The sequence below is a fragment of the Larus michahellis genome, chromosome 20, assembly GCF_964199755.1.
Source record: "Larus michahellis chromosome 20, bLarMic1.1, whole genome shotgun sequence".
Lineage (NCBI taxonomy): Eukaryota > Metazoa > Chordata > Aves > Charadriiformes > Laridae > Larus > Larus michahellis.
In genome coordinates, this window is record NC_133915.1 from 1,974,209 (window position 1) to 1,988,113 (window position 13,905).

At 53.2% G+C, this 13,905-nt stretch overlaps 1 protein-coding gene across 1 annotated transcript; it reads right to left on the minus strand.

The window, feature by feature from the left end:
• Nucleotides 1–272: 272 nt before the first annotated feature.
• On the minus strand, nucleotides 273–7,315 carry TGOLN2 (trans-golgi network protein 2). Its single transcript, XM_074563884.1, has 4 exons — nucleotides 7,198–7,315; nucleotides 5,253–6,742; nucleotides 4,469–4,552; nucleotides 273–3,563 (listed from the first exon to the last, which is right to left on the minus strand). The coding sequence occupies exons 1-4, from the start codon at nucleotides 7,253–7,255 to the stop codon at nucleotides 3,558–3,560; spliced, it is 1,638 nt and encodes a 545-aa protein (XP_074419985.1). The 5' UTR covers nucleotides 7,256–7,315; the 3' UTR covers nucleotides 273–3,557.
• Nucleotides 7,316–13,905: the final 6,590 nt, after the last annotated feature.

Sequence of the window (13,905 nt, forward strand, 5' to 3'; positions counted from 1 at the left end):
CCGCTCTCGGCTGAAACCTGTCTCGGCCCCGTCCGGCTGCAGGGTTCGCTGCTCACCAGGGCACCGAGTTTGCACGTCCAAATGGGGGCGCACAAAGCTCCGCACACAAATCACTTGGCTCAAAGACAGTTGGTTTTGTTAAAACCTTTTTTTTTTTTTTTTTTTTTTTTTTTTGCATAAAGAGGAACTAACCTGCACCGTTCTTGCCAGGTTTCAAAGGAGACCGCGAAAAGAACACGCACAAAAAAAAAGAAATAAGTGAAAACTCCAGATTTACTGTTCTTAAATCCATTTATTGACTTCACCACAGAGAGGAAAAAAAACAAAAGTATAAAGAAATATAAAAAATTCTGATCCTTCAAAGCAATTTGCGTTTCATCGCAGCAGAAAACAAACCGTTTGCTGATTCAAACCGGCAAGGCAGCTGGCCTAAAAGTAGGAACGTTTGGCAAAAAACAAAAAAACCCCCCGCGTACCGACAGATACCGTCCGTTCAAAAACGTGGTGTGTCCAAAGGGAAAAGGTTACTCGCACCGTGACCAGTTTGAAACACCTTGCATAAATTTAAACACCAGAAAAATCAACAAATTGTGAGTCATCCCCAGAGGTTTCACGCAGCGCGAGCGATTGCAGCAACCGCTGTCAGAAACACGCGTCCTGGGGAACTGCAGGGTTGCAGATTTGGGGGGGGGGGGGAGGGGGCGGGTTATTCCCCCGATTTAGCCTGGCGTGAGCTCTGCCTCTCCCCGAACTTCCCGGAAAACGGGCATTTCTGTTTCGCCAGAGCCACGGCGGACACCGAGCAAAGCAACGGCTCCCACCGGGAGGTGACGCGCGTCCTCGTTAACCCGACGAACGAGCTCACGCTCAGTCCCACCTGACGGCCGAGACGTTTTGAGGTACAAGAGTCCCGCGCTCCAAAGCGCTCCCTCGCTTCAGCTCGCTGTCACCAGCCAACTGCCGGAAAATGGGGCGGGATTTCCAATGCGGAGAGGAAAACCTTGCGGGACAGAAAAGCGAGCAGATGGTGGCGGAAAAAAAACAAACAAACAAACAAAAAACCACCAACCTTTGTGAATTATTTTTCAATTTAAAAAAAAAAAAAAAAGAGATAGGACAAAGCAGGAAAAGGGCGCGCACACTCTAAAAATTCAGGGCTGAGCAGCTCAGGAGCACGTGGTATTTCACATGTTGGAATAGGGTTGGGTTTTGTTCCCCCCCCGGCTGTCACCAGACAAAAGCCACCCCCCTCCCACCCGCATCCTGTCCATAAATCAGCCACACCAGCCAGCCTCGGACTTATCCCGAGGGATCTCTCGAAACAGCCGAGTCTTGTTACAGGACTTCCCACCCTCTCCAGAAGGCGCGTTTCCCCCCAAGGGTTACGTTCCCAGACTTGTTTTCCTTTCTCCTCCCTCCACCTCACGCTCCTGTTCTCCAAAATAGCTTCTGCAAGTACTTTTAGCGTTGGAAAAGTTTACTACGGAAACCTTGAAAGTTATTTAAAGCCAGGAGGGACTTTCTCCCGCTCTTTGCGCTTGCTAACAGCCAGCAAAAAGAAAAAAAAAAAAAACAACGGAGGATTTTTCTTTTAGGAGAGGGTCAAGCCCACGCTCTCCTCTTACACGGGGAAAAAAAAAAAAATAAAAATACAGCTGTAGCTTTCGTGTCCAGACACGGAAATGTCTTTGCCCTTGTCAAACGTGACTATCTCTAGCAACCGCAGGGCAGATTACCAATTGTTCACAACCTCGGGAAGGCCGGAAAAGGGCCGGCCTCGTCCCAGGAGCAGCTCTCGCAGCCAGCTGGAGGGAAGTCAGCCCCACTGGGATTCTTCCTGCGCAGTCAGGCGGCGAGTGCCCAGGGAGGGTGACTCAGGCGCGGCTGGCACGAGCCTTGGGCGTAGACGGGTATCCGTGAGAAGAGCTCTCGGTGCCTCACACCAGTTTTTTTCTGCCCATATCGGAAAGAAAGAAAGAAAGAAAGAAAAAAAAAAAAAAAGCACGAGCTGGGCAGGCGCTTCACCCCCTCTGCAGAAACGTCCCACCTCAAACAAACGTCTGTGGAGAAGAAGTACAAAACTAAAAACAACCTCACAGCTGTAACTCATGAATCAGCGCGTTTTGCGGCCTTAAATATAAGCGGTACGTCCCAGGCCCCAGCTGAACTGCTCCGCAGCGACACCCAAGTGACCAGCTCGGTGACGAGCAGCCGGTTATGTGTACGTTCAACCACACAAAACTCCTCGAAGCCGGGGCAGAGCGGGAAGAGGCTGCGCCAGCTGCAGGATGAGCCCTTTCCCGTGTCGGCCGCCCGCTCAGGAGGTGACCTCGGGGAGAAGACACTCCGTGGTGACTCACGGGCAGAAAGGACGGCGCCTGCGCTGCCGGCTATGAGGGTTTGCCAAGGTGAGAGGCACTGCCAAGGCTTGTGCAACCCAGGGACCAGTAGCCCCCTTGCCTCTCAGCCGGGCGGGAGAGCGGCACTTCTCCAGCACGAGCCAGCGCCGAGCGCTCGGCCGGAGGGAGCTCGTTCAGCGGAGCTGGGACGCTCCAGGGCCTCGATACCGCACTTTTGAAGTGCAGGACTGCAAGTTCCCTTGTCGCAAACACTTCAGGATTACCGTACGTTTTATGTTACCACGTAACTCCATCCCACAGGGGGTAGGGACGCAATCTTCCAAGGCAAAATCTGCTACAGCTACACCACGGCAACCTGGCACAAAGCTTTCCAAGCCCAACCTGTCCTCCTTCACAGCACCACACCCCAACTGTCACCCTCGTGCAAACAGCTGAACTCCGAGGAGCGCGAGGGAAAAGACCCGCCTGGAGCAGAAGATGCGGCGGGGGGAAGTTTAAGCTACAACCCAAGGGCCAAAGCCTGCTCCAGCGCTGCCGAAGATGTGCACGAAAGAGAGAATCCAGACGATAAACTCTAACGTCGCCTTCATCACGGGGAGAGAAAATAAGCAAATCAAATCAGAGTCCTTGGCAGATCACTTCCAAACTAGTGCAATCAGTCATGCGCCGAACTTTAGCATCCAAACACAACGGACAGAAGAGGAGAACGTCTATGTCTCAAGCGAGATTGTGCTGGTTACAAAGGCAGCTCTATGACTCCAGAAGGGGAGGAGTCAGATGGCTCATTTCGCAGGCGGATTTATCGGGTTGGTTTTGGTTTTTTTTTTTTCCCCAAGAGGAGACGTCAGTACAGTAGACGGCAAATTCCATTTAATTTGGACACAAAAGTTCTGTCAAGTGCTGGGGACCGGCTTTTCCTGGGTCGCGGGCCAGAAGCCAGACGCCCGAGTGGAAAATGAGTTCATCTTCAGGCAGCCGGGAAAGGAGAAAGGCGTTTCGAGGAAGTGAGAGGTTTCACGTTACCAAGGTGCAGGTGCAAAACGAAAAGCATTTCCCCTTCTTCCTGTTGTCTGAAATCTGAACACGGCAGCGCGGCTGCAACTCGGGGCACCACAGCAGGGGAGTCGGTGGGCGTCCCCATGAGCCCGCATTTTCATCGCCAGCCGTCATTATTCCACCGAATATCCGAGGAGGAATCTAGATCTGGAAAGGCAAAAAGAAAGGTTTAAGCAATTTGAAAGCTCAGCACGGCTTTTCTCCTCGGCGGGCTGAGCGCCTCTGATGAGCTTTCCCATAAAAACCAGGCTCTTTCTACCTGCCTGCCTGCTGTACCGTGCCTCAGGGACACGGCAGGGAATTCCTGGCAAGGGAAACAAACTCCCCCAATATCGGTGAGACTAAACGTGGAGGCTCAAGCAGGCAAATCGTCTCGGTGGCACTCAAGACGGCTTCCCCAGCCAGGCACGGCTGCAGTTCAGGGAGGGAGAGCTGAGCTTCCAGTCCCGACAGCGCGCTGCACTGCTGCAGAGCTGACAACAAGCTGAGGACAACACTGCCTTGAGTTTTATATACGGAAAATCCCTAACGGCTTTTGAAAACAGCGGCGGTCACCACCCCTCAAATGCTGACAGCCTTCTGAAAGATTAAGTTTCAGCTTAAATTTTTCAACTTCAAAAAATTGTCTCCTCTTCTTTCCGTTGCAGAAAATAACTACAGACACTTCTGACTTAAAGGGAACACAAGAAAAAAGTTTCAAGGGGAAGAAGGAAGGGAATTCTCCCCGACTCCAGCCCTTCTCCCACTAAAAACTTCTTTGAAAAAATCATTTGAGTCAGTGGCAAACTATTCTTCAATAGACTCAAACTTCTGCTCTGTTAGCCCTCTGCACCACCATTTCTCAGCATTATCGCTTCCATTTTCTGGCAAAACTCTGTTTCTAGAACAAGAGCAGGGTTTTTGCTAGAAATTCTGCTTTCCGATACCAACCAAGCGAGGGCTTCGTGACCATTTCTGTACGTGAAAAACCACTGTATTGCATTTACAGTATACACCCGGCAGTGCAGCCCCTTCCCCCGGCCTGCCCGGCTCCCTTTTCGGAGAGATCTTACCTTTTGATCCAGTCTCTGATAATCGCCAGATTTGGGCCGTCGACCGCTTTTTGATCTTTTTCCTTCCAGAGCAAAAGCAATGATCTTTGGAGATAGAAGCGGGGACAAGGTGAGTGGAACAGCAGCAACCAAATAAGCCTTTTCTCACTTCAAATGCAGGCGCTTCCTAACAAGCCAAAGAGCAGCTTCGCTTACCTCCTCCTGGTGACCACATTGCATTGGAAAAAGCACTCAAAACAAATGAATGCCAATACATAACCTAGCTAAGATTGAAAGCAGGCGACGCCTAACATGCAGAAAACAGTAAGAATTTGTTTTCTTTCTCCCACCTCAAAAGTAGCTTTACAGGAGGAAAAAAAAAACCAAACAGAAAAAGACAGTTGTGTCACTTGAGCTGCAAGACTATTTAAGGCCAGGACTTCTGCAACCTGCTACAGAAAACATAGGCTAACTTCATAGATCTTTTCCTTTTCACCTCCTTCAGATGAAAATAACCCCCAGAGCCGAGGCCACCCAATTTCCCACAGAGAACCGACCCCATTCCTAGTTACGACACCCGCCCTGCTCCCCCCAAAGCTCTTGGGACCACGGCTCAAATTAGCATCAACCAAACCCACGCTGTGCAGCAAGCGGGAGGTATCGGTGAGGGAGAAAAGTCAGGGCGAGGGGAAAGGTCTTCAACCGAGCAAGTCCCACTCTGCAGTGGTGACTCTGCAGAGGAAAAGGAAGCTCCTAAAGGGCAGGGGAGATGTCGAGAGCGTGGGGAAGGAGCACAGCCGCTCACCTTGCGCTTGTTGTGATACGCAACGTATAAGGCAGCAACGATAATAGCCGTGGTAACCAGATAGGCGAAGAAGTGGCTGCTTTCCGACTGGTCCCTGGGGAGAGAAGGAACGCTCTTCTCTCTCTCCTTATTAAAGGAGAAGGCATCGCCGCCTTCTTTAACATCATCCTCTCCCTCTTCAGGGCCTTCTTCATCGTCTAAAAAGCCGTCACCTTCACCAGCAGAGGAAGCCGATTGTGGCGATGCATTTTTATCTCTTGGTGAGTCCATTTGATTATCCTGGTTCTTGGCTTGGTCATTGGTGTTGCTGCCCTGGTTCTCAGCCTTGTTGTCCTGGTTGTTGCTGTCCTGGTTATTTCTGTCCTGGTTTGCGTTGTTGCTGTCTTGGTTCTCAGTGTTGCTGCCCTGGTTCTCAACCTTGTTGTCCTGGTTCTCGGTGTTGCTGCTCTGGCTGTTGCTGCCCTGGTTTGCATTGTTGCTGTCTTGGTTCTCGGTGTTGCTGCCCTGGTTGTTGCTGCCCTGGTTCTCGGTGTTGCTGCCCTGGTTCTCGCTGCCCTGGTTCTCGGTGTTGCTGCCCTGGTTGTTGCTGCCCTGGTTCTCGGTGTTGCTACCCTGGTTGTTGCTGCCCTGGTTCTCGGTGTTGCTACCCTGGTTGTCGCTGCCCTGGTTTGCATTGTTGCTGTCTTGGTTCTCGGTGTTGCTGCCCTGGTTCTTGTCCTTGTTGTCCTGGTTGTTGCTGCCCTGGTTTGCATTGTTGCTGTCTTGGTTCTCGGTGTTGCTGCCCTGGTTCTTGACCTTGTTGTCCTGGTTGTTGCTGCCCTGGTTTGCATTGTCACCGCCCTGGTTGCTGCCCTGGCCCTCGTTGTTGGTGGTGCTGACCTGGTCGTTGCCCCTGACGCTGTTATCACCCTCGTCCTGGCTGTTGCCATCCCGGTTATCGCCATTACTGCCCTGGTTCTCACCCTGGTTCTCGTCCTTGCTGTCCTGGTTCTTGGCGTTGCCACCCTGGTTTGTGTTGCTGCTGCCTGACTTGTTGCCCTGGCTCTGGTCGCTGCTGCTCGGGTTACTGGGGTTCTCGTTGGCCTGCTTACCGGAGTCACTGCTGTCCTTCTCACTGTCCTCCTTACCAGTGTTTCCACTGTCCTGCGCACCGCCATTGCCGTTGCCCTGGTTACTGGGGCTGCTGTCATTCCCATCACCAGTCTGACTGTTGCCTTGCCCACTGCCACCCTGGCCACCGGGCTGGTTCCCCATGCTGCTGCTGTGACCAGATGTGTCTGTGCCCTTCCGGTCCTTCTCCGTCATCTCTCTCTCACTTGTGTTCGATTTGGGTAGATTCGATTCAGAGCTGCGCTTGTCTTTCTGTTTGGATGTATCCAGCTGCTGATCCCCTTGGGTTTCCTGGCCATTATGTGCTTCAGGCTGGGAGGATCCCCCAGCGCCTGCTGAAGTTTTGCTGGACTCCGGTTGCCCTGTCTTCTGCTCTTCAGCTGCCAGCAAATGCAGAGAGATTAGTCACTGCCTGCCCCTGTGCTTGGTGCCTGCAGAGTGCCCGGCCACCCGAGACAGCTCCCCCCGCGCTGCTGAAAGGGGAAGGAAACTCCCCCGCAAGGGAGGTGGCGGGGGGGAACCAAAGGGGTGACAAACCCGGCGGGACGGAGTCCCCGGGGAGCTCTCCCGGCGCCCGCCGGCCTCCCACCACCCGCAGGAGGGGCCCAACGCCAGAAGAGCCGCCGCAAACCAGGAGCCCGTGTCAGACCCTGCTCTGGCTTCGCTTGTTCTCCCTCCCCAGACCTGCCGAGTGCCCAGACCAACCGCTTCCTCTCAGCGCCCCCCCCCACCCCCGGGGCCCTCCCCGCCGTTCCCCCCAGCGCCCCCGCCCCGGGCCTCCCCCGGCCCGCAGGACCCTCTCCCTGCCTTCCCCCCGCCTCCGCCGGCCTCTCACCCTGGACCCGGGCGGCGGCGCAGAGCGCCAAGAGCAGCAGGAGCAACCGCAGCGGCATGACGACCCGAGGGGAACCTCCCGCTCCGCCACCCGCCGGCCCGGCCGCTTCCGCTTCCGGTGAGACGAGCGCGACTTCCGGGAAGAGACCTCGCGAGAGCAGGGAGGCGGCGGGCGTGGGCCTTGGGGCGGGGCTTGAGTGGAAGGGGGCGGGGCCTAGGGGGCGGGGTAGCTCTTGGAGCCAGCCGGGGCGGGGCTTGCGGGGAACTGGGGCGGGGCTTAGGGAGGACGGGCAGTTGCTCTGTCCAATTGAATGGGGCCTACGCAAATTGCGGGCGGGGCTTCGCGGCCGGTGGCGGGTGCCAGGCCTGGGCCTGCCTCAGCAAAACGGCTCCATCTTTGGGAGGAAAAGCCGCAGTTTGCGGTAAAACCTGACGGTTTGGGGGCCGTTTCCAGGCCTTGAGAAGCCAGCGCTAGGACTTCGTGAGCCGCGGCCCAAGACGGGGCCGCCGAGCCGTGCTGCGGGGAGCCGGGCCCTCTCTGCCCCGGGTCCGGCCTGGTCGGCCGGCGCCCTCACCCTGTGGGGGCGGAAACAGGCCGCGGCGGGGGGGGCACTGGCGAGAAATCGGGGGTATCTTCCCTTCCTTTGGTTCAGGACCGCTTCCCGAAAGCGTTCCCGAGGACAACGGCCGCGGCGGGGGAGCGTGGCCAGTCCGACACCTCTCATAACCTTTTATTTTTCTTTTTGGCCAGGCTAGACGCGTCCCATTCAACTCCAGCCCTTCCCACCGGCAGCAGAAAATCAGCTCTTGGCTCTCCATGGGTGCCGAGGGCTGTTTACGCCTTTCCTCTGTAGATAATTTATCCGCTGAAGACTGTTATGTCTCCCTTCTCCGGACTGGATGTCCATCTTTTGCTGTAGGTTGTGTTCTTGCTGTCCTCTGGGCTTTCTCTGGGCATTCCACACCTTGAAGGATGCTGACCAAAACTGGGGACGATCTTCCAGCTTGGTCGGCAGAACAAACATAAACATTTCATCATGCCTTACTGATAATCCTACCCATTTCCAACCTCCTGCTCTGCTGCCTGGAATAGAAAACGACCTGTACTTTATGTAGAAAGATCCTTAAAGTCTGCCTGTGATCCTTCTACCACGCTCTGGGCAGCTACGGGGGTCTGGAGCCCGTAGCTGAGCTCCTCAGACAGACTTGATGTCCTCAAGTCCATGAACTGCAGCCCTGCAGCAGTGAGTCAAAGTGGCTGTGGCAATGGGTGTCCTTGAGCTGTGACTGATGTCATCTGTGGTTGTCTCAGCCGTGCGCCAACTGCTGTGCCCAAACGTCCCCACCCGCTGTCTAAGGTTTGCGTCCTGCTGATACCTTTTCCAGCATATGTCTGCTGAGCCATGGCTTTTGGGGGATCCCGGTAAAACAAAGAGCTCCAGACCTTCTTCCTGGGTCTTCCTCGTGTTCGTTACTGCTGCCCAGTGACCTTGCATAGATCTATCTCCCTCTGTTTAGGGATGTCGGCATGGAGGTACATCATTCTGCACAGAGTTTCATCTCCAGCTTTTTCCCTACCTGTCCTTCCCAAACCAGCTAGACCTTCGACATCAGTTTTCCAGGCGCATGAATTATGCCATCAAGTCTGTGTAATTTGGCCTATTAGTAACGATCCCAATCTGTCCTCCCCATCGTCTCGCTTCTTTCCTTTTAGGTCAATGGATTTGCCTTCACCTCCAGCCAGGATGAACTCCCTCGGTGCTGAACCACTCCAGACCATGTGTGCTTCCCACTATTGCTTGGTGTCACCCAAGCTGTCTCACCCATAACGCTGCATCCTGCAGCGCTGAGTGCTGAATGACAAGTAGTGAAGTCTCACGTGTCTTCAGCAGGAATCGCAGTCAGGCCGTTTAATGCTAAAACACAGAAAAATATCAGAGCATCATTCAGCATCCAAAGCAAACGAGTCTCACACAGCAATAATACTTTGGGGAATAATCCTGACTTGGCCTCAGAGCGTGATGGATTATGTGGTTGATTTTTCTTCTCTTTTTTTCCAATCCTCTATTCAATTCAATACATTCCAATAATCCTAGCAGCTCGGTTCTGCCCATGCCTGCCTTTCTAAGGAGACAGAAGAACTGTTGGCCCAATGCTTTTGTTGAGATTTAAAACAGACAAGTGAGGCTATTTCTCATGCCCAGCCAGATTGGCTTTCACTCACACCCCTGGAAGTCAAGAGTAACTGAACGGAGGCCAAGTTCCTCTGGATTTACAACAATGCATTTGGGAACATAATTCTGCCCAAAATACCGAGTACGAGGCTGACATCAGCTCAGCGCCTGGTGGCTCACACCAGGCTCGTTTTCCTTCAACAGTTTTCTTGGCTAAAACGCAATAAACAGGACCAGCGACCTCACCTAACCCCCGTGCGGCTGCACCCTCCCCACGCAGCCCCCGGAATGGGAAGCTGCCATCAACGTGGACGACAAGGAAGTTGCTTCTGGCTTCACCACAATTACATGGATGTAGACCAGTAGGAAGAAAAGGAGGAGGGCTAAGGATTAGTATCTCCGTCCATTGCAAAGCAGAAGGAGGAAATTCTCGTTCGGTCCCACCCAGCTGCTTCCCAAAGTGATGGCAGCTGCTTGTCCTTTATCATGTGAAAAACAACTCCTTTACATTCGAACTTAAAGGAGGTTTTGGCTGGTTTCCTAGACTGGTACTGTCTCTCCTCTTAAATCCTTGTGGGCTATCAATATTTGGGGATGGCTCTTTCTGAGAATAGCCACGAGGGCCAAGAACAGGCTGGACGCACAAATCTGGCCTTTAATTTAGCACCAACCAGGGCATTTCAGCATGGTCTCCCAAGGTCTGGTGACAACCTCGTGCTTGGAGATAATAAAGTCCTCACCTTGTCAGAAGTGTCTGCATCCCCCATCCCGTCCCTTTCCCCCGAGGGCTAATCTGGTCAGGATAAAGGATCAAAAGGAGAAACAATTAGCAAATGGAGAAATTTAATGATGCTAATTAAAATGTATTAAGTGTAGCCACTGCCTCTGCACCAGCTGCTTTGGCAGGAGCCTGGAGTCCGTGGAGCGCCCGCCTTACCCCGGTGCGGAGCCGGGAAACAGGACATCTGGTGTGCCCTCCCCCCGGCCCCTCACAAAAAAGCAGGTTCGAGGAAACCTTCGTTTCATTTGCTGCTGCTTGCCGGGTTCGTGGCGGAGCCCCTAATTAGCTCCATCTCTGCAGGAGACCCCTGGGACCTCATTAGGCATTTCAATTAGTGAATAGCCAGAGCTGCGGAGGGAGAGGGGGCTGGGGGCTGTTTGATCAAGATGGCTGCAATTAAGCAAGCGGACGGAGGTGACAGAAGTAACCCCGCTTCCAAAAAAACGTGGGGAAAGCACCAAGCTGGCTCCCAGATGCTACCCGCGCACCAGAGCAAGCTCTCCCAGAAGTTTGCTCTCGACAAGCTCCTAACGAGACATTTGCCAGCTCCCGGCAATAAAAAGCCCCACAATAGCTGCAGCAAGTTTAGGGCTGGGCTCGTGACAAATACGGCACCCTTTAATTGAGGTTTTAAACCTTTTCTTACTGTATGTCGCGTTTCTGCACTGGGATGGGCTCACAGGCACATCCTCCCCTCTCCCCTGCGCCGTTCCTGGTGCTGCCCACCTGCCGCGACGCAGCCGAGCTCCCTGCCACCCCCCAGCACGGCTCGGCGCTCATCGCTCACCTGGAGTATTCCCAGGCAGGAGACAGCAGGCACCTCTTGAGCTTCGTTTCACTCCGGGAATGGGTAGCAATGATGACGAACATGCGTCTCCCAAGGACGCCGTGGCCTGTTCACAATTCCAGCTTCGTCATTCACCCAGCTGCTCCCAGCTCTCCCGCCTGGCCGTATCTCCTGCTGCTTCTTGGCACTTTCTACATGGACCTCCACCACTGGAGATGACAGCAAACCCCAGCCGAGCAGGTCCACCTCACCCCACCTCCACACAGCCATGGCTTAGCCCCCAGTGGTGTTCATACCATCTTGAGCTGTGCACGCAAACGGCACATCTGCTGCGGCCGGGAGAGCAAAGGGGACCCCGTAATTGGCATGATGTCCCCCGTCCCAGCTGTTTCGTGCCTCCCAACTAAGGGAGAATCCAGCTGTCCCACCTTTCCCCGCTCTTCACACCACTCTATCCCTTCCTTCTGCTGCCAACTTGCCGTGGGACACCATTCCATTCCCTTCCTCACCTTTTCCTCTTCATTGGATGAGGTTGGGATGCACCCTATGAAAAAAAAGTTACCTACAAAGCAGGTCCAGGGAGTGTGCAGTGGCAGACGCCTCTTTTTCTTAGGGAACCAAAGGCAAAATCAGGAATCTTCGGCTGCAAAACCGATTCTTTGTTGGAAGTTTGAAAAGTGAACTCTTGTAACTGGGAAAGACTGTAGAGAGCTCCCCAGGACCAGCACGCACAGCTCTGCTCTGCGCCCGGTGCCACCTGGCTCGATTTCAGCTCCCAGATCTGAGGATAAGTTAAGCATCGTGAGAAGTTTAGTCTAAAACTTGGCCAAAAAAAGAGGAGAGGGGCTACCAAACCTCCCTGCCACAACAGCCCAAACTGAAACGCGCTGGATATTCATGTTTTTCTGCAACAAAGACAAACCCCGGAATTTTCCTCTTATTGAAGCACCTCACAGAGGACAAAGACAAACCTGCTAAGGAATCTGTTTTCTATCGATAACCCGTCTGAATGCAACGTTTTCATCTGGCCATATTGCTACACGCACAAAGGATAGATAGATAGCACAATCAGCCTGGTTCAACTAAGATAGCTTCAGCCTGGTCTTTTGAGACTGGAGCAACACGTAACTGGTATTGCCCTCTTCTCCAGGAGGGGTGAAGCCAAGAGGGCTTTGGTGGCCAGTTGCTTCTCCTCTAGCAGGGGATAATCCAAGCCTATCTCAGTTTAGGAGCACTGCAAAAGCATTGGAACAGATGTTCCTTTTCTGTATGGGAAAATGCCGAGTAAAACAAAGAAATATTCTCCTGCTGAAGTCCAACATCTGTTTGAAGCTGTCTGGCTCCGGTTCAAACTTTAATTCTTGTGACAGGTCTCTTCATGCCTTTAATTTCCCATGAAATCTAATTCAAGAAGTTGTTTGTCTGCAGCCTGCTCCTGGTGTTGGGGAGAGCGAGGCTGCATGCGATCCAGACGTTCCTTGCAAAAAACCAGTTTCTTGGAACAGCCTTTCTAAAAGAAGCTGCGTTTTGCCTCTTTTCAAACGACGGCCACGCACGTTTTTGGTGACACTCTAATCCTCTCGGTCCTGGATCTCGCACAACCGCGCGACACGCTTGCAGGATGCCATTAATTAAAGCATCGTGGCTGGGCCTCTTGGGTGCTGTTGTGGAGGAATCATGCCCTATCCCAGCATTTACAAATTTGTTCTTTGAAAGCAAAAACTTTAAACAATTTGGTGTGTGGAACAGAAACGCCTACCGAATTCAGGGCCGTCTTGGGTGTGACAGTGAATAAAGATGCTCCAGGCACTTTCTCCTGCTCGGAGGCTTTGGTTGTGGCCACCAAGAAGCTGGTTTGCAGGAGCTGGGTCTGCTGCAGGCTCCTCTCACTGCTCGAGGCTCTCAACTAGCCGGGACCCCTTAGAGCAATGATTTCAGGAGGTACCGCCCAGCTGGGATGCTCTGAGCTGTGAGTTTAAGCTGTCACTTCTGGTCTAGAAGATGATCCTCAGCTGGATGGGAGAAGCTGCGCTCCTGCTGGAGGTACCGTCGCTGTTTGCAGAAGTCACCTGGAGTTTTCACAAGGTTGCGGGAGCCAGTGTTTGCCCCTGATGTGTCCCTGGTGCTCGGGCAGAGGCTCGAGACCGTGCTCTAGTCTGCACCCACACCTGGGACATCGCTTGGTTGAAATTTTTTTGGTAGTTCTGCCCAGCTGCAATACGGAATTAGGAATCCTCACATTCAGGTGTCATCTGCCGGGATTTGCAGATGCCAGTGTCATCCCACGGCACGCACTCGTCTTGCGCAACATCTGCTAAACACGGACGCCGTCTTCCTTAAGGACAAGACACCACGATGGTCCCTTTCCCTCTCTACCTGCGGATGGACATCTGCTGCTGCCCCAGCTTGATAAAAATACATTCTCAGTGGCTTCTTAGACCAGCTCGGCACTGGAAAGGAAAAGAGAAATGTCATGACAGGAGATGAAGGCATCCTTTATCCCCCCAAGTGAGCAAAAGCACCTACCAAACTGAGAGCCAGGGGGCCAGCAGCTGCGGGAAGGGCTCAGACCATCACTGATAGTGATGGTTGGACGTTGCCCATGGCCACAAGCTGGGGGACCACGGACACCGTGGTCCCCACAACGCAGCACTGGTGCAGGCAGAGAAGAGCCAGACTGGGTCCTGGGAAACAGAAATTGGCCAAGAAATTCAGAAAGGGGAGCGAAACACGACTATAAACACCACGAAGCATCTTTGGGCAGGTGCAGCTCGGAATTCAATCTGCAACAGAAAACAGAATTATGACTTTCAATGGTAAAACTTTGAGAGAGTTGGGTTTTTTTCCTGTTAAAAATATAGTGAGATGGCAGAGTCTTGATTAGCTCAAGTGCTGAACTGATCGAGACTTTAAGATCAGTTGAAAATCCACTGGGTGACCGTCGGTTGCTTTTGTGCAGGTCCTTTT

Bases quoted from the DNA above. Each gene is read 5' to 3' on its own strand.
- TGOLN2 (XM_074563884.1), bottom strand. From the start codon at position 7,255: ATGCCGCTGCGGTTGCTCCTGCTGCTCTTGGCGCTCTGCGCCGCCGCC. The intron at 6,743-7,197 runs GTGAGAGGCCGG...ATTTGCTGGCAG, and splicing joins CGCCGCCGCCCGGGTCCAGG to CTGAAGAGCAGAAGACAGGG. The intron at 4,553-5,252 runs GTGAGCGGCTGT...CTATCTCCAAAG, and splicing joins CGTATCACAACAAGCGCAAG to ATCATTGCTTTTGCTCTGGA.